Here is a 27865-nt window from a genome sequence, read left to right as displayed (position 1 = left end):
ATCGTGCCGGAGGTTCGTCTCTCCTTAGCCTGGTGGCTGGGGGTGAATCGTCTAAGCAGGGGTCATCCTTTGTGGATCCCGGAATGAGTACTTCTCACCACAGACGCAAGTCTCAGAGGGTGGGGAGCAGTCATAGGTCAGCACACTTTCCAGGGAAGGTGGACAGACCTGGAAAGTCGTCTGGCAATAAATGTGTTAGAGCTCCGGACAGTGCACAGGGCACTCCTTCAAGCACAGGACCTTCTTCGGGGGAAAAAAATGTCCAAATTCAGTCCGACAACGTGTTGACAGTGGCCTATATAAACCAGGGAGGCACACGAAGCCCAGCGGCGATGAGAGAGGTGGCAGGGATTCTACGTTGGGCACAAAGCAGTCTTCCGGGGATAACAGCTGTGTTCATCCCAGGAGTGCTCAAATGGGAAGCAGACTTCCTAAGTCGCCAGGATATACACGCTGGAGAATGGGCCCTTCATCCGGAGGTGTTTCAAACCCTGTTAGACAAATGGGGCCTACCGGAAGTAGACCTGATGGCGTCACGTCACAATTACAAGGTTCCCAGGTATGGGTCCAAGACAAGAGACCCCTCAGCAGCCTTCGTGGATGCTCTATCGGTAAGATGGGACTTCAAACTAGCATACCTGTTTCCTCCCATCTCCCTCCTCGCAAGGGTGGTCAGGAAGTTCAAACAGGAAGGTGGCAGGGTGGTGCTAATGGCTCCTGCCTGGCCCAGGAGGCATTGGTTGTGAACCTGAGGCATCTGTCAGTAGACAGTCCATTTCCACTGCCTCTGCGACAAGACCTGCTAATCCAGGGTCCATGTCGTTACCAGGATTTACCCCGGCTGGCATAGACGGCTTGGCTCTTGAGTCTTCCCTGTTAAAAGCCAGTGGGTTTTCTCCGTCTGTGATGCAGACAATGCTCAGGGCACGGAAGTCAGCTTCTGCGCGCATATATCACCGGGTTTGGCGGTCATTTTTTCTGTGGTGTCCTAACAGGAAATATGACCCTAAAATATTTAAAGTGGCTAGAGTGTTGGGGTTTCTCCAGGCCGGATTGGACTTGGGTTTCCGCCTGGCCACCTTGTGAGTTCAGGTGTCAGCCTTGACTGTGTGGTTCCAATGTAAAATTGCTTCTCTTCCGGATGTTCATGCAGGGGGTTCTGCGACTGCAGCCTCCTTTTTCTCCCACCAGTAGCACTGTGGGATTTGGCTCTGGTTCTCAGGGCACTTCAAACACTTCCCTTTGAACCTTTGGATAAAGTAGAGTTGAGGTGGCTAACGGCGAAAACTCTGTTTCTCCTGGCCTTCTCGTCAGCTCGTAGGTTGTCTGATCTGGCAGCTTTGTCATGTCGCTCCCCGTATTTGGTGTTTCATCCGAATAGAGCTGTCCTCGGGACCAAGGCGGGTTATCTCCAGAAGGTAGCGTCTCATTTTCATATTAATGAGGAAATTGTGGTGCTGGCCTTCCAGACTTCAGGCCTGTCTACAGGCGAAGCTTTACTTGATGTGGTCTGAGCTCTCAGGATTTATGTGGACCGAACAAAGGCCATCAGGAGAACAGATTCATTGTTTGTCTTATATGGATTCCACAAGAGAGGCTGGCCAGCCAACAAGCAGACATTGTCTCGCTGGCTTAGTATGACCATCTCACAGGTCTATACGCAGACGGGTTTGCCTGTACCTAACAGAGTGACAGCCCATTCTACTCAGTCAGTAGGACCGTCATGGGCAGTAAGACAGGGCACCTCTGCTGAACAACTGTGCAAGGCGGCCACCTGGTCTTCTGTGAGTACGTTTATTAAGTTCTACGCTTTTGACACGTGCGCCTCCCAGGATGCTTCCTTTGGGCGGCGGATTCTCCTATCTTCTCAGGAGCGTCCCCACCCCTAAGGACTGCTTTAGGACGTCCCAAGGTAATTCCTGTGGAACCCGAAGAAGAAATACAGACTTATGGTATGAACGTACCTGTTGATGATTATTTTTCTTCGAGGTCCACAGGGTACCCTCCCTGACGCACCTGGCCTCAGGGGGACCCTATTCTTAAGACTAGATGTATCATAAGATGTTTCTTCCTTTTACATTGTCTGTCTCCTTGCCACAAGGCTTAGTCACAAACTGAATGCCTGTGGCTGGGGGCAGGGGATATAGGGAGAAGGACCAATGCATGCTGGGAGCTCCAAAGCTTTGCTGTTTGGTGCAATGGACGTCGTCCAACTATGTATCCCAAGGTAATTCCTGTGGACCCTATGGACCTCGAAGAAAAATAATTATCAACAGGTATGTTCACACCATAATTCTGTATTTTATGTTATAGTGCAGCATCTAAGCAGTAAAAAAAAAACTCTACAATTATTTTAGAATTGTTACGGCTAATCCTTCTGCAAAGGGTTATAAGGCTATTCACAAGCAATTTGAATTCCTCCATTCTAGTATATTATTTTACAAATGGAGTACACATTCCAATAAATTCACCCAAAAATCTGATCATATGACAGGCAGCTGAATAATGGGTGTATTTGTGTATAAAATTATTTGTGGATTATTTGTGTGTGTTTATAAAGAGAGAGGTAATACTGTGGCATCTAATAATCATAGAATTGTTTATAGATACAATAAACAAAGTAATCCCCTAGTTAATCTTGGATGGCTGCTGACTCTTAGGCTGCTGACTAAAGTGGTTACTATGGGCAATATCTCCCCTTCTAAAAACTCTCAATCAGATTCTAGCTATTATCTTCCAGAAGGTGCTAGATATATAAGTAGAATCTGATTTGGTTGCTATGGGCAACATCTCCACTTCTAAAAGCCTGCACTTTAGTAAATATACCCCCTGGTATGCAGGCTTGGTGGTCCTGTGGTGACTATCTGTAATTGTGGGAAGGGAGAGTGCACGTACTAATGTATTTTATAATCGTTCGTTTCAACAAAATGCTCGTGATTAATGATTTGTGTACAGCAAAAAAATAATGGCTTACATGGAATTCTTGCTTCCAAGTGATGATCAAGTGTTGATAGTCATATCTTCCTCGTTAAGATAAGTTCTAGAAATGAACGCAAAAGTACAGCATAGTGTGCATAGTTTTGACAGCTAACAATGTATTAGTGCCTATGTAAACCAAGTATATGGCCTCAATCTGTGTGCTAGAAATATGTGATAATGAGTCTTATCTTCTTGATCTTTTGTAGGTCTGGTATATAGTTCCTTTTTCTGGAGTATTCTTAGATCAGAGAGATATACATGTAGGAATTGATTCTGAGTTGGGCGTAAAGCAGAAAAGTACAAGTAACTGTGCACCTTGGCAAAACCATGTTGCACTGCACATGTACTTACAGATATGTCCACATACATCTATCCTCCGTGTGCTACAAGTCTCATTACACAACGCGTGAGCACCCTGTGACTCTGTAGCACTGATCGTCTTTTCGTGCAACCTTTTACCTTCCATTGCGTCTTATTCGCAAAGTGATGCAACTATTACACAAAAGCAGCTTCTGCTGATTAAAATATGCGGCATGTCTATATTCTGTGTGCAACTGCGGTTGTATCTGCATGCAAAATGTTGTTAGTGTCTGCAGCTGTGGCACTAACATAGCATTTCACATGCAGATACACCTGCAGTCGTACACAGAATATAGGCATGCCGCATATCATTTTAATCAGCAGAAGCTGCTTGTGAGAATAAGACTCAAAAGTCACACGAAAAGATGCTTATTGCTACCGAATCACACCACTGCATTGCACTCAATGAGGCTAGATGTATGTGGACACATCTCTACATTAAGCCAGTGTTTCCCAGCAACAGTTCTCAGGGAACCCTAACAGAGCAGGTTGTCAATATTTCTGTGCTGGAACACGGGTGTATTCATCACTGGCTGACTCATTATATTGCTTGTGATTCTGTATGGAGGCCTGGAAAACATGCACTGTCAGGGTTCCACTGCATTAAGGGATTGTAACACTCTTTCAGATGAGTTCTCCTGAACTAAAACAGTTGTAATTATGAAACCTCCTCTGCATTTATGCTAGATGTTGCATTCCCACTAGGCAGTTTTAGCAGGGAGCGGCACCGTGCCCTGCCCAATTTCTAAATGGCATAATGCACCCTGCCCTTAAGGCGGCACCCTGCTATAACAGCCTGCCAGGGGTGCCGTGTGCCATCCCTGCAGTGTCCATGTGGGGTGGGAGGGATTGCAGTGCAGCGCTCACAGTCAGTGAATAGATGCCATGGGGAGAGCTTTGGGGCAGCCCAGCATGTCCGTAGGTGCTGGGCACATCCCCTAGAATGAGAATGATACACCCCCTTTTCTAGTGGCCACGCCCCTTTTTTTTGGCCATTTTCTACGCTGCCTCAGACCTAGAAGGAACACTATAGATGGGTTGTGTTGGCTAATAGTACATTTTAGATGTGGTTGGCTTTGAGTTCTAATCCTTTTATCTATTCTTGTGCTTTACATACCTATTTCTACTTGGGTGGCAAAGGTTGATAACCTTTTCTGTTTTTGCTCAGAAGATATATGCAGGGTGTGCCGATCAGAAGGAACTGCAGAAAAGCCTCTCTTTCACCCATGTGTTTGCACTGGCAGTATTAAATTTATTCATCAAGAGTGGTAAGTTTATTTTTTTTCATTTATTTATTTTGTTCCTGAGTTGTCTCATTATGTTTGAATTAATTTCACCGATTTGGGATTACATAAATCTCTATTAGACATTCTGGCCAAGGTGATGACCACTAAAACCCTAATCTAAATGCATTTTGGTGCTGTTTTCCCCTAGAATGGTGCAGAAAAATACATTTCAAAGCACAAAAAACTTAATTTATATGGTGAAGGAAATGTAATAACTATAGCCCACATGAAGAACCTGTAATGTTTAAATTTAGTTGAACTATTAATTGACTTAATTTGTCTGTAGTCTGCTCAGACACTATTATGAACCGATAATCCAGACACACCCCAGCAATATGTTTTGCATTGTTTTCTTTTTGTTCCTTGTACCTGCAACCTGACCAACTTATTTCTTTGCATCATACAGTTCATCCATAAACTGTAAAGAAGTTTTGCTCAAGTCCAGAATCTTGTACTTGAGCAAAGCTTCAAAAGCTTATTACAAAACTTTAAAAATAGTATACACCCCTATTTAAAATTACAATTCTCTAATACTCACTAAACCCTAAAATATTATAAATCTAATCTTGTATGATAATGCATTAAAAGTTTTTATTTGTAATTATTCAACTGTGGATAATGAGTTGAATAATGTCAAATAAAAACCTTTACAGAGGAATCTCTACAGAGGAATCTGGGCCTGATTCTGAGTTGGGAATAGAGTGCGATATCTCTCTCAACTCATCGTCTTGGTGAAACTATGCTGCATTGCAGGTGGGGCAGATTTAAAATGTGCAGAGAGATTTAGATTTGGGAGGAGTGTTTCCAAACTGACATCTAAATGGTAGAGTAATAATAAAGCTGTGCAGTACTTGTGGGCTACATGCAAAAGCAGCCAGTATTTACCCCACATGTAAACAAAATGTATGTATTTACACCCCTTGCATTGCAATATGGTTTGTTCAGGTTCACAGTTGAGAGAGGTATCTCACTCTATTACCAACTCTGAATCAGGCCCTCTGTTCCATAGTCTCTTGCAACATTGGCCACCCTTCCATGGTCATATATTTTTTTTATGAGCATAGACTCAAAAATATTAATATTTCCTGCATACAGGGGCCTGTAGGTCCATGACCCATGGCTTTTTTTCTTTGTATCTACTCTGAGATTTACATAAGAGTTCATTTACCCACAGTTGGCAAGATTGAGTATGCCTATAGTGTTCTCTATTTTGTAAATAATTGATCATCTTGAGATTTTTCTTCTACAAATGGGGGGGAGATTCAATTATGTGCAGGGTTTACTTTGCTGCTAATTGAACACGTGCATGATTCAGTTAGCTGTGGCAACCCTGCGCGCTACGCCCCAGCGGGTGGAATTTTGCTAAATTTTGTCAACCCATAGCTCATCGCACAAGGAAAATGCAGATTAATGAAATTCCCCCTATAAAATCCTGCTTTTTACTATTTTGGAAAGGTGGATTACTGGTGAAAAAGAACCACAAAATATTTTTTTGTGGTGCTTAAAAAAAAAAAAAAAAAAAAAAAAAAAAAATCACATTTGATTTTTGTTCTCGCTCAGGAAATTGAAATAACACTTTTTATTGACATGTTGTTATAATGAGTAAAAAGATTATATTTTCAGAAAGTACATATTATTCGGAAAAAAAATAGGCATAATTTGTGTGGGTACCATATAAAAAAAAAAAATCAGCGATGCTGATATGTGACGAATGCAAATGTTAAAAACATTACCTCAGCACAAAGGTGAGAAAACCCTCAGCAGCGAAGGCGTTACTTTAATAATGAAGGGCACTTGTTCAGCCCTCGGTTCAATTTCACCTTTTTCTTTATTGTTCTGAAATAGTGAAGATGTACTTTATTTTCACACTGCTTCTTTGTTTTTATTTTATTTTCAATTAATTAATATTAACAGTGTGAAGTCTGTTATATATTATTTGTTGCATGAAATTAGATTTATAAAGTTTTAGGACATTGTGAATAGTTAATTTTCTTGATACTGTATTTTAAACCACTGATTTGAAAAACTCTGAGGAAAGTAAACAAAAGCATTCAGTGCCGATACGACATGGATGCAAGACTATAAGTACATGCTGCATCCGTGTTAAGGATCCACGGTTGTGTGTATTGTAGGCACTGTTTTGTTTGGTTTCTCCCTATTGACATTGCTTGTTGACCCAGAGGTGAACAGCTCAGACCGAACATACAATAGTACTATGAAAATTGCATGTTTTTATGCACCCTTAACTAAAAATGGGTTTGAGCCAGATGCCTTCCTATAACCCTCAGCACTAGACTAATTAGTAAGTTGCTGTGATCGGTTTGTCACTAAAGAAAAATATCTTTAATCTACTAGTGTCCTGTCAGTTAATATGCTTATAAAGACTTATTGTGACCCTGCCTTTTTTTAAGAAGTTGTTTCCTCTTCTACTTAATAGGCGTTTCTACATTATAACATTAATTTCAAAAGTAATTTGTGCTGGGATTTTGACAAACTTGTGAACTCAGCATCTTTCCTTTTCCTCACTAAGTTTTATATATTTGCAGATATATGTTGTGCAGTTTGCTGGGATCCCGAAAGAGGAGTCTCATCATGTTCTTATGTTATATAAACACAAGTAGTCTCGGACCCTTCATATGTCGGGACTGCTTCTGCACTGTTATACTTAATTTGAGCCAGTTCTCCTCTCCTGGTCTGTCCCGTCTCCATCTTTGCGGTAGGATCCGATGGTGGGTGCACTCCCACTGCGCATGGCGGAGAAAGGACAGGTCATATTCAAATATTATATAGATTGAATAGATCCATTATACTAGATGAGCATTGTAGACTCTATAGATCCTAAGTGGCAGTTTGTAAACTGTATGCTGTTTTCAGTCCCTAACTGCAGGATTTACTATATTGTAGTTTGGAGACTGAAAACTCAAACTGCATCCAATGTGGGGTGGTTTGCAAACTATTATTGGCTTTGGTAGTCGAGTGGTAGTGGTCCCAAAAAAATGCTGAGTAATACTGAGCCATTTCTGGTATCTTTGGCCGTTGAATATGAGGTTCATAATCTTATTATATAGTGCATACTCTTTTGGCACTGTAAACACCAGCATACACTGGCGCATACTTGACCTTAATAGTGTCAAAAGATAATGCTCCAGAAGTAAATAATTACTAATGCCCCCATTATTTTTAAAACTAATTCATAGTGCCTCTATAAATACCATAATAAATTGGTGTTCCCATAAATAAAGGCGTTCCCGTGGTGAGAAAAAAAAAAGTAAATTATTTAATTTATGATGTCATTTTTTGAAGAAGTCCATGGTGTCGTTGGGTGTGGCATAAAAGATCAAAAGTATCTATATAGACAGTCACTAGGTCGACATTCCAGAAGGCCGACAGGGTCAAATGGTTGACAGTTAAAATGTCTACATGAACTAAGGTTGCAAACAACAAGACAAGAAGGCGCTGATAGTGTAGTATTTTCAAAACCTGTTTGGTTATTATGGTAAGTATTGTGCGTACATTAAATAAGAATATTTAAGCTTATCTCAATTCCACTTTGATCGATGGTATGATGAATCAAGACCCAATACTTCTTTAAAGCCTCCAAATTCGGAATACAGCACAGCACCAAAAACAAGATCAGAAAAAACTCATAAGGTAGCATGTATCGACTTTATCAAAAAAAGTGAGGATTAAAAACACTTACATGAAAACCACTTGACACAATGCATGTAAACAAATATGAATCACCCAACCCGGGATCTGGGTAGTCCAACCAAAATGGTACCGAATTCTGGGAACTCCAGACAGCAATGGTGTTTCTGCAATTGCTGCAAGCTTTGGAAAACCGTGAGTAGGAACTTCCAACGCGTTTCGTTTGAGCCAAACTTCCTCAGGGAACTAAGGTTGACAGGGTGAAATGGTTGATACAGAAATGGTTAACACTTTTTGGTGCCTAACACTAACCCTCTGCCAAGTGCCTAACCCTAAAAATCATGAAAAACCATGTGACGCCCTTTTCTATGGTGACCTTTTGACCCTGTTATCCATCTGGTGTCAACCTATTGACGATCTATCTAGACATTGTAAATCTTCTCTCTTGATACCGGGTTAATTCTTGTTCAGCTGAGTAGAGAGATGGGGCCAAATGAAATACCCTGCGAGATTTCAGGGATTTAGCTGCTAGATTTAAAGTGCCAATTTTTTAAATATTTTTAAAGGCAAAACATTTTCTTTAAGTGACTTTTCAAACTGCCTCTGAAAAATATCCGAACAGAAATGTGGGAGGGAAATATTAGTGCTGCCATGAAGTTCTTCAAAGAAATTAATAAATAGTTAAACATATTTTGCTTATTTCTTTCTTGGACTCCATAGCAGCCCTGATGGAATGTACCCAAACAAAAAAAAATATGGGTATACAGCATTCAAGTTATGTATGAAAACAGTAGTAATTATGCTTGCTGATCATTCCTTTTCTTCTATATACTCTATGGCAACCATTACAGTGGGTTAAACTCCGTACTAGATATTATCGGCATGCCCCATGATTGTATATGTAGGAGATTCTCGTCTTCTCCTGTGTCTTTTCCTGTTTCTAGTTAGTGCAGGCAGTGGGGCTTATCTTCTGGGGATGCACCAGATACCCTGCGAAACTGAAGGACAGGATGGTTACCTGTGAGTTTCAACTCTGCTAGGTTTCAGGAGACTTGGGCAATTAAAATGTTTTGAATTTCCCACGTCCAATTTTCTTTATGCATGCAGAACGGCAGATCAGACTGGACCCTGTGGTAGTGGTTTGGATGAGTGTAGAGGCCTTGGTTTCCCTTGAGGCATTCTGGAGGTCAGAGGTAGGCCATTTGTGGTTCTCCAACTACTGTGGAACTATACGCCCCAGCATGCCCTGCCGCATTTTTAGCATACACAAAATTGTGGCAGAGCATGCTGAGATGTGCAGTTCCACAGCAGCTGGAGTGTCACACGTTGTCTATCACTACACTAGGTAATTCAAGAGTTTAGGTATTTAGGAAAAAAATAGAAGAATGGTTCTTCAAATTTGCTTAATAAAGGGGGATGGAAAAAAGGCTTAAATTAGTAGTGCCTTTCCTGACCTAATAATTCCCACCTATGGAAAGTTGACAGTTAATTAGTTGAGAACATTCACAATTTAGTGATAACTTTTGCTGAAATTACCTGCTTTTTTACTGCTGATGTCTTTGGAGATATTGAAACAATGGTTAGAAGAATAAGCTGGAGGACCCAGATTCAGCTATGGTAGATACAATTTCTTCTTCGGGTTTCATAGGGTCCACAGAAATTACCTTGGGATGTAGCTGGAGTGATCCAGGCACCAAACAGTCAACAAGCTTTAGCTCCCAGGATGCACTGGGTCCTCCTCCACCGCCCCTGGCTACAGGAAGTCAGTTCTTTGCTGTTTGGCGCAGGAGCAGCATGCGGTCAGTGGGACTGCAGGAGCAGTCCCCAAACGTTTTTTTTTTCTTTTTCTCCGAGTGGCAGCGTGTGGCTGACGGAGGGGAGACCTGAAGCGCTTAGCATCTATATATACGCTCGTGCTGCCACTCCGTCTTCCCCTGCCAGGCTGCAACTCTAGCGTCAGGCTAGTACTTTCGGCGGGCCTCACCAGCCCAAGACTGCAACCGGAAAACATTGGGGACGGCAGGTAAGGGGTTCCCTGAGGCCGCTGACGAGGGGGACCGGGTGTGGCAGTCCATGCCTTCGGCGGTAGGAGACCTGCCAGAGGACGCTGTTGTGCAGAGCCATGTGGAAACTGTCTCCGGCACTAGACCACTGGGACATGAGGGATCCTGACAGCCAGGGGCTTGATGGCGGCGGCCATGTCAGTGTGCCTGGTGGATCCATACAGCATGAGGGGAGGTATTCTATCCCCATGTGGCCCCTCTCCCGACTTGGATACTGGTTCAGTCGTAAGACTTCCCGCCTCCTGGTTGCTCCTCCCAGCATCCCTCTATATGAGTCGGCCAGTGACCACTCTCAGGTGCTCTCGGTGGCTAGGTTCTCGGGAGGCTGGCTCAGTCTCCCTGTATACCTCTCTCTACGGTGTTCAGGTTATACAGAGCTCAATATACTACCAGGCCTTTGCTGTGTCATGTATGGCTATATGGTAGTGGCTAAAAGAGCTTGGTGCATATGGTTATAATATATATATCAAACTATGAATCTATATGCATTGCATGTGACTATTTTGAAATCTACTGTGTGTTATGCTGCCTTTATCTGAATAACTGACCATCATAATCTATCACTGCTATTTCCCCTCATTTAACACACTGTGGCAGGTGTGTATATTGGGTGTGAAACATTGTCACATTTGTACTCAGACTTTGCATATCAATAGAGATATTAGTATGTCCAAAAGTCTGAAAACAGGTGGCTGAGGCTCCTGTGCTGGTATCATGTATGGTCTGTAAAGCGGGGTTGTCGCCACAGGATTTCATACAGGATGGGTTATGTGGCCGCTGTGTCAAGGAGTCTCCACATCAGTCAAATTTACCAGTTTCTGGGCAGGAGCCCCCCTGGACTTCCTTTTCCCAGATTATGGCACAGGTTGCTGAGAGATTGGCAGCCCCTGGGCCAGCTGCAATGATGGGGCCCTCTCAGCATTTGGAACCTGCTATGATTTTCCCCCCGATGCATCCGTCCTGGTTGGACATGTATGCTAATTCAAGTCAGAATGTGGCTTCGTCGTTAGCAGCTGTTCAGCAGCCTAAACAGACGATTCGGCCGGTACAGCCAAAGTCCAGAAGGAGGTCTGCTTCATACACCATTCAGCCTTCAGATTCTGGTACATCTTCTGACGACGGGGGGATACACAGGGTTCCTCTCAGGAATCGCCCTCAGACGAGGAAGACAGTTTTCCAGCTGCAGATGTCACTTATCTATTTAGGGCAGTCAAGGCTGTGCTAAACATTGACGAGGAGGAGCCAGTGCAAAGAAAGGCTCCAGGGTTTAAATGCCAGAGGGTTATAAAACCTGAGTTTCCCAAGCCTGAGCACCTTTCGGATCTCATGGGGGGAGCATGGAAATTGCAAGATAGGAAGTTCCATATTACAAGGAAGGTGGAAGCCTTATACCCCTTTCCAGTGGATCAATGCACTAAATGGGAGGTTCCTCCTATCAGTGGACGCACATGTGGCACATTTAGTTAAGAGTGCTATATTGCCTATACCTTCTGCTTCTTCGCTTAATTGCCCCACAGATAGGAAATTTGAAGCCTGTCTTAAAGCAATATTTTCTCTGTCTGGTGCGGTTACCCGACCAGCCATGGCTACAGCTCGGGTCTCTAAGGCCATTGAGGAATGGATGAAGACACTGGAAATTTCTCTTCTAGAAGCTTCCAGGGAACAGCTGACAACCATCTCTTATGTTAAAGGAGCAGCGTCCTACTTGGGAGAGGCAGCTTTAGATGCGGGGATATTATCCTCCAAAGCATCAGCGGTTTCAGTGGTGGCCCGGAGAGCCCTCTGGCTGAGGAATTGGAAGGCAGATACAGGGTCCAAGAGAGCTCTGGAATCCCTTCTGTTCACGGGGGGCATTTTGTTTGGCACAGAGTTGGACAAGATTGTGGCTACAGTGGCAGCCTCTAAAATGGCTGGTCTACCTTCGGCATCCACTGTTAAACCTAAGCGGTAAGCCTTTCGGCCGCAAGGAAAAGCAAGAGGTCAGTCTTCCGCCAGAAGCAATGCTCATAGGAAACCACAGTCTAGGAAGTCCTGGTCAAACAGACGTCCGGCTGTCAGGTCAGATGTCAAGCCTGCCGCTTGATGGGACGGGCCTCTCTCTGGGGGATCCCAGGGTGGAAGGCCGGCTTCTTCAGTATTCAGACGCCTGGCATCTTACAACAATTGATGCCAGGGTTCGGGAGGTGGTCTCCCAGTGGTACGTCCTTACGTTCTGGAGAAGTCCCCCACAAAGTTTTTCAGCACAACTCTGGCAGCGGGTTCTGCGAAAGCCTTGGCCCTCCAGCAAGCTATATACTTTCTGCTGATATCAAGGGTTATAATCCCGGCTCCAGTGAATAAACTGGGAAAGGGATATTACTCCAACCTCTTAGGTTTATAATAGGCCTGTGAGACCCGTTGGGTTTCTGAATCAAAGAGGGCTCAACCCGTTTCGCATGGAAACTCTGCGGTCGATTTTGTTGGCCATGGAGCCAGGGGATTTCATGGTATCCTTGGATATCCAAGATGCATACCTTCATGTGCCAATTGCACAATCCCACCAGCAATTCCTGCGGTTCGCAGTCTTACAGGAGCATTTCCAATTTCAGGCACTGCCTTTTGGATTATCAACGGCCCCTCGGGTGTTTACCAAGGTCATGGCAGTAATAACGGCCTGCCTCAGGCGTCAGGGAATCTGGATTCTGCCGTATCTGGACGACTTGCTGATATTGGCTCAGTTGTCACAAGAGTTGCAGCGTCATCTCAGACTGTCGGTAGTGTGTCTATACCGACATGGGTGGATTGTAAATTGGAAAAAGTTATTGCTTCTTCCAGTAGAGCAGATGGTGCATCTAGGGGTAAGGTTGGATTCTCTGGCACAAAGGATTTATCTGCCAGAGGACAAGATTGCGGCTTTTCAGCTGAAGATATGCAAGCTTCTTCTCAGCCGATCAGTATCAATAAATGCAGCAATGCAAGTCCTAGGTTCCATGGTGTCGACTTTCGATGTGGTGGAGTACGCCCAGTTCCACTCCAGACCATTGCATAGGTTAATCCTTTCTCACTGGAGAGGGGAGTACCACCTAATAAAGGCACAGATAATCAGTCTCTCGCCAGAAGTGACTACCCCTGTCTTGGTGGTTGCAGACGTTTCGGCTCAACAAAGGTCGCCCATTCTGGATTCCAGATTGGGTTCTCCACAACCGATGCCAGCCTCCAAGGATGGGGTGCAGTGACAGGATGTCACACTTTTTCAGGGAAAGTGGACGGCAAGAGAGTCTTCTGTCTACAGTATAAATGTCCTGGAACTAAGGGCAGTATTCAGAGCGCTTGTTCAGGCTCAGGAAATATTAAAGTGCAGGCCTGTCCAGGTACAATCGGACAACGCCACCGCAGTAGCCTACCTAAACCATCAGGGAGGCACGTGGAGCCAGGCTGCCATGTTGGAAGTGTTAAACATTCTGGTCTTGGCAGAATGCCACCTCCCGGAAATATCTGCAGTGTTCATACAAGGAGTCCTAAATTGGGAAACTGACTTCCTAAGTCTGCAAGATATACATTCCGGAGAATGGGCTCTTCATCATCCGGTATTTCTGAACCTAGTGGACATATGGGGTCTTCCAGAGGTAGACCTCATGGCCTCAAGGCACAACCACAGGGTTCCCAGGTACGGGTCCAGGACCAGGGATCCTGCGGCCGAATTTGTGGATGCTCTGGCAGGTGGAATTTCAGACTGGCGTATCTGTTTCCTCCGTTTTCCCTTCTTCCCAGGGTCATCAGGAAGGTCAAGCAGGAAAGCAGTACAGTAATGCTGGTAACTCCTGCTTGGCCCAGACGCCATTGGTTCACCAACCTGCAGAGTCTCTCCATAGACAATCTGTGGCCTCTTCCTCCAAGGCAGGACTTGTTAATACAGGGTCCCTGCCTGTATCCGGACCTTCCTTGGCTGTCTTTGACGACATGGCTCTTGAGGCCTCCGTCTTAAAGGCAAATAGTTTTTTCGATTCTGTAATACAGACAATGTTGAGGGCATGGAAACCATCCTCTGCCCGCATTTATTACAGAAGTTGGCACTCATTTTTTTTCAGTGGTGTGAACTGAGGAAGAATGACCCTAAGGTGTTTTAGGGTCTCGCGAGTGCTTTCTTTTCTTCAGGCCGGGTTGGACAGAGGTCTCCGTCTGGCTACTCTGAGGGTGCAGGCCTCTGCACTGTCGGTTTGGTTTCAGAGAAGGGTTGCCACCTTGTCTGATGTAAGAATATTTTTTCAGGGTGTTCTGAGGGTTCAGCCTCCCTTTGTTCCCCCGGTGGCCCTGTGAGATTTGACATTGGTACTCAGGGCTTTACAGGCTCCTCCATTTGAACCCCTGAAATCAGTAGACCTGAAGTGGTTGACAGAGAAGACCGTTTCTCTTCTAGCTATCGCTTCGGCCCGCAGGGTCTCATTTATCAGCCTTATCTTTTTGCTCTCCTTTTTAATATTTCATCAGGATAGAGCTGTTCTTCGTACCAGGGCCGGCTACCTTCATAAGGTGGTATCTCTGTTTCATATGAATGAAGAAATTGTGGTTCCGGCTTTGCAAGCTGCTGGCCTTTCGGCTGGTGAAGCATCATTGGATATTGTGCGGGCTCTACATATCTATGTAGACCGCCCTAGCTCCATTAGAAAGACAGATTCTTTATTTGTGTTGTATGGCTGTCATAAGCGAGGCTGGGCAGCTAATAAACAGACTTTGGCCAGATGGTTGCGTATGACAATTTCTCAAGCTTACCCACAAGCTGATATTGTTGTTCCGGACACTGTTGCAGCACATTCTACGAGATCTGTGGGACCATCGTGGGTGGTGCGACGGGGTGCCTCTGCTGAACAGATTTGCAAGGCAGCCACGTGGTCTTCCGTCCACACCTTTGTCAAATTTTATGCGTTTGACACATTTGCCTCTCTGGATGATTCCTTTGGGCGTAGTATTCTCCTTTCTACTGAGACACAGGAGCGTCCTCACCCCTAGGAGAAACTACTTTGGGACATCCCAGGGTAATTTCTGTGGACCCTATGGAACCCAAAGAAAAGAGTTATGGTATAACATACTTTTTTGTTAATTTTTTTTTTTTTCTTTTTCCTTCGAGGTCCATAGAGCACCCACCCTAACGCACCTGTTGTTGTTGGGAAATTATTTTATGTTGTATTTCTGTGATTGCCTCTTCTTACAAAGTGTGTGTCTGGAATGCAAGGGTACTTCCTTCCTTTTTCAATTTTTCTTTCCTGCTTGGGCTTGATAACTGACTTCCTGTAACAAAGGTATATTATACCATAACTCTCTTTATTTTCCTTGGACCGAAATAGAGCTGAATCATCTGACGTTAACAACCCATTTGTCCGGCTTGGATATATGTTTTCAAGGATCCCCTACATGGTCCTGGACTGGATTTCCTTTATTGGCCTTTGAGACTGCACTGTTGTAGACTAAAGTTTATGTGGCAGATTCAATTACTTGTGGTGTTTACTGCAAAGGTAATGCTTGTTTACCCATAGATTCCGTTAATTGCAGGTATCTATGTCTCGAGGCCCCCATATATCAGAGATTGATTGCAGCAGTCGTGCAATTTGCAATCGATTGAAAAAGGGAAACCTTTTTATACACAATCGATTGCAAATTTCACGATTGCTGCAGTGTATGGGGGCCTTTACTCCATGCGTTAAGTCCCAGAGATGGTGTATTTAACGCAGATTTTTCCTTTCTGCTAATGACGCTGATTGAATCTGCCCCTATGTGAGAAATATGTGGGTATGCAAATTGATTTAAAATAGACACTTGGCAAAATTAGAAATGGGATTGGCATAACAAAGTTGTGTTTGAATTTGCAGCCAAATGAGAAAACAAGACCCTAGGGATAGTCTGTAAAAGGAAAAGTACTCTCCGGCACTGATAGGAACCCTTATTAAATGTGTTTAGGAATACACTAGAGGTAGTGTCTATGACACTGTAATTCTACTTGGGGTAATACCCTTGGTTCCCATGAATGTGAATCATCTGTGATAGTTGTGTCTGTGACTCAAAGGACAAATACTTAACTCGCATATAGTGAGCTATATAAACCAGGAAGGTCCAAACAACGGGTAAAAGTTGAAACAGTTTATAGCAATTAGTCAAGCAATTATGTCTGGCTTTTTTTTGTTTTTTAATAGTTAACAAATGGTCATGGAGATAAGTCTAGAATATCACAATCAAAAAAGGAGCTAAATTGATTACACTAAACAGCACATAAATTGCAAATCTATCATTGCACTAATGTTACCATATGTATTGTGCATGTAAAACAAATTATGCTATAAAAATAAATAAAAACCTTGTGAGTAACATTTAAGGAATAAAACACATTTAATAAGCACACTGTGCATTCTTAAAAATGTCAAGACATATACATCATTCAAATGAATAGTAGTTAGACCTATTACTCATGTGTATGGGGGTATATATTTTATATAATCCACCAGGCGGAAGGACCAGTTCCGCAAAACTAAATCACTGTATATTGGTTGAATATAGGATCCATATAGTGTATATAGTTGCCGGTTAGTCACTTAGGGTAGAAGTAACAATGTCCAGCAGGGTAATAATAACCTGCAGCCTGTGCAGTCCCTTGGCTATAGTAAACTCCAAAAGATAGTTTGTTTCAGAGTGGCTTATCTTCAAGTTATACGGTTCCTTATTAGAACAGGAGTCCTTTCCCGGGAAGAATGTTTAGTGAATGGTCCAACAAAAATGAGGAGACCTCTGGTGGTGGGCCTGACGAATATCCCTGTCACAGACAGCTTTCTCAAAGGCAGTCTAAAATGTAATTCTCATTGCATGTTTAAATATCACCTCTCATTAGAGGTAAGATGCACCTGTATCGATGCTTAATTAAGACAAATAGTAGTACGCAAAATAAATTACACAGAATTATGCTTAGAAAGGAGACTACTATTTGTACTCCAGACTGACTAATTACTATCCTGTTTATCCTTAAGGCGACATATTGTTCCTGATCTGTTACGCAGTCACTCTTTACTATTGGTGGATAACATTGTTAATATGTCTTGGTTTGTATGGAAATAACTTATTTAAAAATGAAAGTAAATACACTATGTGAAGCCTTTTTTTTACATTGAGTCATACTGAGACTCTATCTTGATATCAGAAATCTGACTCGGCGCAGAATCACCTGCAATACTACATGTATACATCCAAGACTTATTTATGTGGATAGTCTGGATCATTTGACCACGTGGCGGTCCGGCCTCCGGCGGTGAGACTTGCCGGGGGCGCACTGCAGTCAGGAGGCATACGGCTTGTTCTCCTAGCCTAGACCGCCCGGATTTGATGTTCCTGACCAGCCGGGGCTTGTGGCGGCGGCCAGGTCAGTTTACCGGGCAGGTCCAAGCAGCATAGGGGAGGTACGCTTCCCCGGCGGCCCCTCCACCAATCCACACACTAGTTCAGTCCTCTGGCACAGTTGATTGTGGATTACACCTCCCAGCCTCCATATAGGGCAGCCAGAGTGTATGTCAGTTGCTCTCTGAACGCTGCTCCTACAAGAGGAACGCTGGGCAGTCTCCCTGTATACCTTGCCTACTGCTGGAATAGGTTTTTACAAGGCTCTATCCTACCTAAGCTGAGGTTGATTATGGTAGTGAGAGCTTATATGCATATGGCTTGCAGAGTATTTATGCATGACATGTGATTGTTGTTTATGGATACTGTTTCTTCTGTAAAAGAACTGTAATTCCTGTATACTGTCACTGTCTCTCCCCTTCCGTTGCTACAGGTGTGTGGGTTGAGAGTAGAAAGCAGCACATATACACTCAGAACCAGTGGCATAGTTGATATGTCTAAGGAGTCTGAGGGTCAGGTGGCGGGAGCCCCGTTGCTGATATCCTGTGTAGCCTGCACGGCAGCTTTGTCCCCACAGGACTTTCTAAAAAATGGGCTTTGTGGGAACTGTTTCAGACAGCCACGACACCAATTAAGTTTGCCTGTTTCAGGCCCTGAGCCCCCCTGGGCGTCATTTTCTCAGGTTATGGCTCAGGTGGCGGAACGGCTGGCTTCCCCGGTACCACCGGTTTGGGGTTTGTCTCAGCAGATGCATCCTATGCCCATGATGTGGCCGCCTTGGATGGATCCTGGTGCTGGTAAGGTTATGGCATCATCCTCGGGGGTTTTTCAGCCTCAGGCTGTCAAGCCAAAGCAGCCTAAATCTAGGCGCCATGTACCGCCTTACATGGGTGAGTACTCGAGTGCCTCCTCCGAGGAGGAACAGGCACAGGACTCTTCGCAGGAGTCTAGCTCCGAGGAGGGTGATGATCATTTCCCAGTAGCCGATGTCCCTTTTCTGATAAGGGCTGTAAAATCAGTGTTAAATATCGAGGAAGGGGATCTTCCGCTTAGGAAAGCCCCCCTGTTCAAGTGCCAAAAAGTGGTTAAGGTAGAATTCCCAAAGTCTGAACATTTATCAGAACTTATGGAGGAAGCCTGGGTCCGTCCGGATAAGATAAGCCATTCTTCTAAAAGAAGGCGCTTCTATATCCTTTTCCAGCAGAGGACTGTGCCAAGTGGGAGAATCCACCATCAGTTGATGCGCATGTGGCACAGCTGATTAAACGTACCACTTTGCTAATCCCAGCAGTTTCGCTGAAGGAAACCACTGATAGGAGACTGGAGACTTGTCTCAAATCAATTTTTTCGCTGGCAGGAACGGCCACCCGCCCAGCTATGGCCACTGCCTGGGTAGCAAGAGCTATTGAGGAGTGGGCCAAAACTTTACCAGATGCCTCTAAGGAGCAACTGGATATTATCTCCTTTATTAGAGAAGGGGCCTTTTATTTGGGTGATGCCGCCTTGGATGCAGGGATCCTTTACTCTAAAGTTTCAGCTGAGTCCGTGGTGGCACGTAGGATCCTCTGGTTGAAGGATTGGAGGGCAGATGTCGGGTCCAAAAAGGCCCTAGAATTCCTTCCATTCACAGGAGGTGTGCTCTTTGGTCCAGAACTGGACAAAATTGTATCCTCCATGGCAGCCTCAAAGACGGCAGGTTTGCCATCAGCAACCTCGTCTAAATTGAGGAGGGCGTCCTTTTGGGGGGTTTTTGCCGCAGGGAAAGGCCAAAGGTCAGCTCTCAGCGAGATTTCCACCAAGAAAGGCAGGACCCAGGAAGCCCTGGCAGAACAAACGTCCAGGATAAACCAGTGGCCTGATGGGACAGGCCTCCCCCTGGGGGATCCCAGGGTGGGGGGCCGACTGCTTCGGTTCTCAGAGCCCTGGCACCCCACGACGGAGGATGCCTGGGTTCGGGGAGTTGTTTCCCGAGGGTACGCCCTGACGTTTTGGAGGACTCCTCCTCAAAGGTTCTTTTGTGTAAACCCGCAGGTGGGTTCAGAAAGAGCTTTGGCCCTTCAGAAAGCTATTCTTGCCTTACTAGCATCAGAAGTAGTGATTCCGGTGCCAGAGAACCAGTTCCGAGATGGGTTTTACTCCAATCTGTTCTTGGTTCAGAAATCGAATGGGTCATACCGGCCTATTCTGAATCTGAGAGAGCTCAACAAATTTGTTAGAGCCCCCGGGTTCAGGATGGAAACATTGCGATCGATTGTGTTGGAAATGGAACAGGGGGACTATATGGTATCCCTTGACATACAAGATGCCTACCTTCACATCCCAATCACACAGGCTCATCAAAAATGTCTTCGTTTTGCGGTAGGGGAGGAACATTTTCAGTTCCAGGCCCTGCCGTTTGGCCTGTCCACGCCCCCTCGGGTATTCACCAAGGTGATGGCAGTGATGATGGCATGCCTCAGGCGCCAAGGCGTCAGGATTTTGCCTTACTTGGACGACCTCCTGTTGCTGGGGCAGTCCCCACAGCAGTTACAGGATCATTTGAGGCTGACAGTATCATGTCTGTACAGTCACGGCTGGATCATAAACTGGCAAAAGTCGTCACCCTGTCCGGTACTACAGATGTGTCATTTGGGAGTGAGATTGGACTCCGTGGTGCAGAGAATATATCTGCCGGAGGAAAAGATCCTTGCTCTACAATGACGAATACGCAGGTTGCTTCGCAACAGGCAAATATCCGTTCTAGTAGCCATGCAGGTCCTGTGGTCGATGATGGCCACCTTCAGGATGGAGGAATACGCTCAATTCCACTCCAGACCACTGCAGCAATTCAGTCTGTCTCGTTGGAACAAGGATCATCGCACGATCAGGTTCCCAGCTGCTGCATCTCTCTCCAGAGGTACGGTTGTCCCTGACCTGGTGGTTGCAGACAAAGCATCTCAGGCAGGGTCGCCCCTTTTGGGTGTCGGATTTGACATTAGTCAAAACCGATGCCAGTCTTCAAGGTTGGGGGGCGATGACTGGGTCACACACTTTCCAAGGAAAGTGGTCAGTGACGGAAAGCCGGCTACCGATAAATATTCTGGAACTAAGAGCTATATTCAAAGCTTTAGTGCAGGCCCAGGAAATCTTAAAGGGCAGGTCGGTGCAGATACAGTCGGACAATCGCACCGCGGTCGCATACCTAAATCATCAAGGGGGCACGAGGAGTCGGGCCGCCTTGGCAGAGGTATCACGAATCCTGGTATGAGCAGAGACTCATCTGCCCACGATATCTGCCGTGTTCATTCCAGGAATCCTGAATTGGGAGGCTGATTTTCTCAGTCGGCAAGAGATAAATGTAGGGGAATGGGCCCTACATCCACAGGTTTTTCGGAACCTTGTGGACAGGTGGGGTCTACCAGAAATAGATCTGATGGCATCAAGAAGGAACAACAAGGTTCACAGGTACAGATCTTGGACAAGAGATCCGAGAGCCGAGTTTGTAGATGCACTGACAGTAAAGTGGCGTTACAAGCTAGTATATCTGTTTCCCCCGTTTGATCTTTCTGACCACTCTGGGCAGAAGAGCAAACAAGAGGGCAGCACCGTCATATTAATAGCTCCGGCATGGCCGAGACGGCACTGGTTCACAGATCTACGGTCTCTCTCCATAGACACTCCATGGCCTCTGCCATTGAGACCGGATCTGTTGCTACAGGGTCCCTGCTGGTACCCGGATCTTCATCAGCTATCTTTGACGGCATGGCTCTTGAGGCCTCCGTCTTGAGGGAAAAGGGGTTTTCTGAGTCTGTTATACGGACGATGCTGAAGGCACGGAAAGCATCCTCAGCCCGTATATATTCTAGGGTTTTGGCATACTTTCTTTCAGTGGTGTGAACTGAAAGGGTATGATCCACATAAATTCCTGATATCGAGAGTGCTGGATTTTCTTCAAATCGGTCTGGAAAAAGTGCTACGCCTGGCCTCTTTAAGGGTACAGGTGTCAGCTCTTTTAGTCTGGTTCCAACATAAAATTGCTCTGAGACTGAATATAAAGACTTTTTTTTTTTTTTTCAGGGGGTGTTGAGGATTCAGCCTCCCTTCGTTTCCCCGGTTGTTCCGTGGGACTTGACTCTAGTTCTGAAGGTTTTACAGGCTCCTCCGTTCGAGCCTTTAAATTCAATAGACATCAAGTGGCTAACAGCAAAGACGGTATTCCTCCTTGCTATGGCATCTGCACGTAGAGTGTCGGATTTAGCTGCGCTTTCCTTCCGGGAGCCATTCTTGATATTTCATCAAGATAGAGCAGTACTACGTACTAGGGAGGGTTACCTTCCGAAAGTGGTGTTTCAATTTCATATTAATGAAGAAATAGTAGTTCCAGCATTTCAGGGCACAAGTCTCTCACAAGGTGAGGCTTCCCTGGATGTGGTCCGTGCGTTGAGAATTTATGTTAAACGCACGAGCAAATGGAGGAAGTCCGATTCACTTTTTGTGCTTTATGGTTGTCATAAGCGTGGCTGGCCAGCCAATAAACACACTGGCCAGGTGGATTCGCATGGCAATTTCATTGGCTTACACACAGGCTGGTATGCGTGTGCCGGATTCAGTGACGGCACATTCTACTAGGGCGGTAGGTCCATCATGGGCGGCCCGCCGGGGTGCTTCTGCTGAGCAATTATGTAAAGCAGCCACATGGTCTTCCATCCATACCTTTGTCAAATTTTATGCCTTTGACACTTTTGCCTCAGGATGCCTCCTTCGGGCGTAGGATTCTCCTCTCTTCCGAGAGTCAGGAGTGTCCCCGTCCGTAGGGTTAGTGCTTTGGGATATCTCCAACGTAATGGCTGTGGACCCCATGGACCCCGAAGAAGAAAATAAGATTTATGGTATAACATACCTTTTGTTAACTCTTTTTCTTCGAGGTCCATGGGGTCCACAGGACACCCACCCAGACGCACCTGTAGTTCTGGGGGAGGTTTTCCGTAGTTTCTTCTCTTGAGAGTCCTGACTCGTAAGTAAGGGTCTTTTCTTTCTTACCCTTTGTTTGTCTCTGCCTGCTTGAGCTTGGTAATGAACTGGCTACCTGAGGCAGGAGGTGGGGTATATGAGGAGGAAACCCGGTGCATCTTGGGAGCAGAGAGCTCGTTTGTGTTAACTGTTTGGTGACCGGGATTCATACCCAACGTAATGGCTGTGGACCCCATGGACCTTGAAGAAAAAGAGTTAACAAAGGTATGTTATACCATAACTCTTATTTTATTAGCGATCTTAGGGGCTGATTCAGCATTGCATTTATGTACAATGCTGAATGCAGATTCCCAAATGTGCAGAATGGGTCCTGCGTGATCACGCACAGCCTCTGCCTAATTGCCAGGCAGAGGCATTTAAGGGGTAGTGCAGGGACGGGAATGCTAGGCATTCCTGGAAACTTTTTGCGGGAGTGGCAAGGCCAGGAGCTGCGTCCACAGATGCAGTTTCCTGGCGTCGTAAGCTGGCCAGCCGGAGTAAGCTGAGGCTTACTCAGCTGGCCGGGGGCCGTCCACCATCTCGACTGATGATCTCGATGGTGATCCCAGCCTGCGACCTCAGTTGCAGTGCTGGGAGCGCAAATGCAGCAGGGGGTGTCATGCACCTTCTGCTGCATTTGCATATTAGCAAGGACGGAATTGCAATGCTGCCTGCCTTGTTTCTTTTTCAATCTCCTAAACTAGTTAGCACAGATAGAGAAAAAAATAAATAAAAAAATATATTTAATATATATATTACAGTGCCTTGCAAAAGTATTCACCCCCTTTGCATTTTTCATGTTTTGTTGCCTCACAACCTGGAATTAAAATGGATTGTTTGAATGTGTGCATCATTTCATTCACAGAACATGCCTACAACTGTGCAGTTGTGTTTTTGTTTTTATATTGTGAATCAAACAACATTTAGGACAACATAACAGAAAACTTCAGCGTACATAACTATTCACCCCCCTAAAGTCAGTACTTTGTCGAGCCACCTTTAGTGGCAATTACAGCTGCAAGTCGCTTTGGATAAGGCTCTATGAGCTTGCTACATCTTGCCCCTGGGATTTTTGCCCATTCCTCAAGGCAAAACTGCTCCAGCTCCTTCATGTTGGCTGGTTTCCGCTTGTGAACAGCAATCTTCAAGTCTGACCACAGATTCTCAATTGGATTGAGATCTGGGCTTTGACTAGGCCATTTCAATGCATTTAAATGTTTCCCCTTAAACCACTCGAGTGTTGCTTTAGCAGTATGCTTCGGGTCATTGTCCTGCTGGAAGGTGAACCTCTGTCCCAGTCTCAAATCACTGGCAGATTGAAACAGGTTTTGCTCAAGAATATCCCTGTATTTAGCACCATCCATCTTCCCCTCGACTCAAATCAGTTTCCCAGTCCCTGCTGCTGGAAAACATCCCCACAGTAATGGCTTTTTTCTGGCCACTCTTCCATAAAGCCCAGCTCTATGGAGTGTACGGCTTATTGTGGTCACATGCTGTGGAACTCTGCAGCTCCTTCATGGTTACCTTTTGGTCTCTGAGCTGCCTCTCTGATTGATTAATGGCCTCCTTGCCCGGTCTGTGAGTTTTGGTGGGCGGCCCTCTCTTGGCAGGTTTGTTGTGGTACCATGTTCTATCCATTTGATGACTATGGATTTGATGGTGCTCCAGGGGATCATCAAAGATTTGGATATTTTTTTATAAACCAACACAGAATTGTGCTTCTCAACAACTTTGTCCCTGACTTGTTTGGAGGTGTCCTTGGTCTCTATGGTGTGATGCCTCTTGCTTAGCTTCTGTGGCCTTTCAGAAAAGGTGTATTTATACTGACAGATCATATGACACTTATAGTGTTCACTGTAGCTGCGGCGCGAGGCCTCGCGCCGGAGCTAGAGAGGGCACGTTTGTGCGCGCGCCCTTTCCGTCACTCTTGGGGGTGTGCCCGGCACTTACGGACACGCCGGGCAGCCCCCAATCCCTGCAGACAGGGAGAATAGATGTGCCCGGCGTCTATTCTCCGGCGGTGACCGGGTCACCGCACATTTCTTCACCCGCGGGACACTGCGACCCGCGGGTGAAGGCAGTTCCCGCAGGCTGTTAGGGCAGGGCGCTTTTTGCCCTCCTTTTAGAGGACAGGGCGCTTTTTGCCTTCCAGAAAGAGGGCGCCGCGCCCCGCTAAAACAGCCCAGCGGGAACGCTACACTTAGATTTCACACATGTGGACTTCGTTTAACTAATTATGTGACTTCTGAAGGTAATTGGTTGCACCAGAACTTTTGAGGGGCTTCATAGCAAAGGGGGTGATTACATATGCACATGCCAATTTTCTTTTTTTATATATATTTTTCTCATTTCACTTCACCAAATTAGACTATTTTGTGCAGAGCCATCACATAAAATTCAGATAAAAAAAATAAAATACATTACAGGGTCTAATGTAACAAAAAGCCAAGGGGGTGAATACTTTTGCAAGGCTGTGTGTGTGTGTGTGTGTGTGTGTGTGTGTGTGTGTGTGTGTGTGTGTGTGTGTGTGATATATAATAAAAAATATATTTCATTCTGTTTCTATTTTAATTCACTGTAATACAGGGGTTTATATGATCATTGATCTGGTTGAAACACATCTCTTAACAGCAGACTTGGTCAGGTTCTGCATCGCTGGTGGCCTTCAATAAGCCTTAATCAAGGCGAGCACAGTTGCCCCAGTTCACATCAGAAGGGCAAAGACTTTTATTCTAAACTATTCCCTTTTTCAAAAAACTCAAGAGCTGTTCACACTATTCTGTATTTGAGGAGACTCATGAACGTTGTCAATGCTAAACAATTTTGAATGGAATTGGCGACATCTATAAGCAAAGGATATTTTCTTATATTTTTAGAGCTTCTATTTAATTCCTTTCATATTTCAATTTTAGCATAGAAATTTTCTCGGGTTTTGAGGTCATGGGCCAACACTTAAAATTCACCTGTCTGCCTTATGGCCTTCTCCAAGAACCTTTAGCAAAAGTGCTGTGGCTGAATTAACTAAACATGGAGTCAGTATGTAACCATATTTGGATGACATGCTGGTAATAGGAAGGTTGGAACATGCTGTGAGTTCCAAGACAATACAAGTAATTACTGTTTTACAAGAGTTTGCCTGGATTGTGAAAAGTACAGTCATCTTGTTCTATAATAACATTTCTTGGTGTGCAAGTAAATACTATACAAAACAAAATAATACTGTCATAAGAAAGGTGTGTCCAGACACAGTTCTTGGTGCATCAGCTGTAAATCCAGCAGTGCCCAACAGTAAGGAAAGGATTCAACTATTAGCAATGTTTTCTTCCACCATAAGGGTTGGCTCATGAGCAAGCTGGCACATGTGTTGTCTCTTCTTGGAATTATTGACCCTATTGGATCACAAGCAGGTTTCTCTCTATCAAAAGTTCTACAATGCCAGACCTGCAAGGACACAAAATAAAACATGAACATAGTCATGTGAGAACAGTTGTGCCTCAAGACAGATATGTATAAATTCTCATAGCAGGTATAATTGTGCAAATCACGTGATTATCATTCAGGTAAAGATAGCATAAAGGATGTGCAGTGTGTGATTGTGCCAGAGTTTGTAATCCACACATTTGCAGGCAGAAACACAGTTTGAAAATGATGACATTGAGTGTAATTGTGTTAGATTCATACAATAAACCATTCCACACATTCTTGACTTTCTGAAGAATGGATTCAAGTCTTGTCCACACTCTACGGGCTCGATTCTATTCTACACGATGTGAATAGCTCCGGGAGTGAGCTCCCGGAGATATTCAGTACACCGCGCTGCTTAGCCCGACTAAGTATTTCTTCTCACACCCCTCCGGGGATGCGAGCAGAAATCTGACAAAAGTCCAGGCACGATGCTGTTTTCTGCCCTTAGCGCCGGGAAAACAACATCGCGCCGGGAAGTTTAGTCGAAGAATGCCTGTTCTCGCGCCTAAACACCCTGTTTAAGGCGCGAGAACGAGCCTTCCCCAATCTAACATTGCGCAGAATTGAATAGCTCCGGGAGCTGATTCCCGGCGCTATTCACATCTCGTAGAATAGAATCGTGCCCAATGTACAAATATCAGTGGTGCTTTGCCTTATTGTATACCAAGTTAGCCTCAGTAGAATTCATAAGTTCCTTTTTTCAAGTGGTGATGAGGTTTCCTCTTTTGTTATGTTCTAATGGCAGTTAATTTTGCCAGAATGGTTATAGAGTTACTAGCAAGGAACCCTGTTTTAGTATATACAAAGATGAAGGGGATTTTAAGTTGTAATGCAACTTTCTTGCCAGAGTTGTATCTACATGTAATATCAACCAGGGGGTTCTATTACCATCTTTTTACCCACAAGTTGTGGCTGAAAGGAGTGGTAACCAAGTGTACTAGATTTGTTGTGATCACTGTACTGGTATCCAGTAGTGAGGGAATACAGAACTGCTGCTCTTGATTACAAGAGGACCCAGGGAAGGTCATGGCCTTTTCAAACATGCCTTTTTAGGATGGATCAGAGAAGTAATCATGCAGGCATACAAAATAAATGGGCATAAGGTGCTAGAGATCCTGAAAACCCACTCCTCATAAATAGTGGCTACCTTTTGTACATAAACTGCTCAGACTACAGTAACCATGCTTTGAAAGGGAGCAGTTTGGAAATCTTTGCATACTTTATATAGTCACTATCACATTAGATATAATGTTCTATACTGACATGGAGTGAGTGAGCCAACAGGTCTCGTGCAACTCTGCTAGCAAAAATGCATCTATGTCGCAATGCAACTAGGACGCACCAGGAGACTGCTGATTAATTTGATATGTGACACTTCTATATCTGTGTGCGACTGAGTCTGTACATGGAACTTGGTTTGGAATAAAGCTGCAGCTGCTACATTGTAGCACTTCACATGCTGAATTAAGTGTCGCATATCAAATTAATCAGCGCAGTATCCTGGTGCGTCCTAGTCGCATTGCATTACAACTTGGATATATTTTCAGCAAAAAATACACCCGACGCTAGCAGAGTCTCACAGTATCGGGCGCACCAAGAGGGGCTGTTTGGCGCGATTGCAGCAAAGATGAGTGAGGACACATCTGTACCTCCATAAATCCACTTAAATAAATAAACTCTCTTGACTATTTGGCATACGTGGCTTAGCTTTCTTATTATCCC

The 27865-nt window shown here is 44.8% G+C and overlaps 1 protein-coding gene across 3 annotated transcripts in view; it reads left to right on the top strand.

The window, feature by feature from the left end:
• Positions 1 to 27865, top strand: part of MARCHF6 (membrane associated ring-CH-type finger 6) — a 222465-nt gene that overhangs the window by 34057 nt on the left and 160543 nt on the right. For 2 of the 3 annotated variants that reach the window (XM_088442346.1, XM_088442344.1), the window contains exon 2: positions 4508 to 4607. In XM_088442346.1, the coding sequence (XP_088298472.1) occupies positions 4508 to 4607 (100 nt within the window). The remainder of the gene's footprint in view (positions 1 to 4507; positions 4608 to 27865) is intronic. The other variant, XM_088442345.1, reaches the window with a different exon arrangement.

Source organism: Taudactylus pleione, unplaced genomic scaffold, assembly GCF_031769625.1.
Source record: "Taudactylus pleione unplaced genomic scaffold, aTauple2 ptg000309l, whole genome shotgun sequence".
Lineage (NCBI taxonomy): Eukaryota > Metazoa > Chordata > Amphibia > Anura > Myobatrachidae > Taudactylus > Taudactylus pleione.
This window is presented reverse-complemented; position numbering and strand designations above follow the sequence as displayed.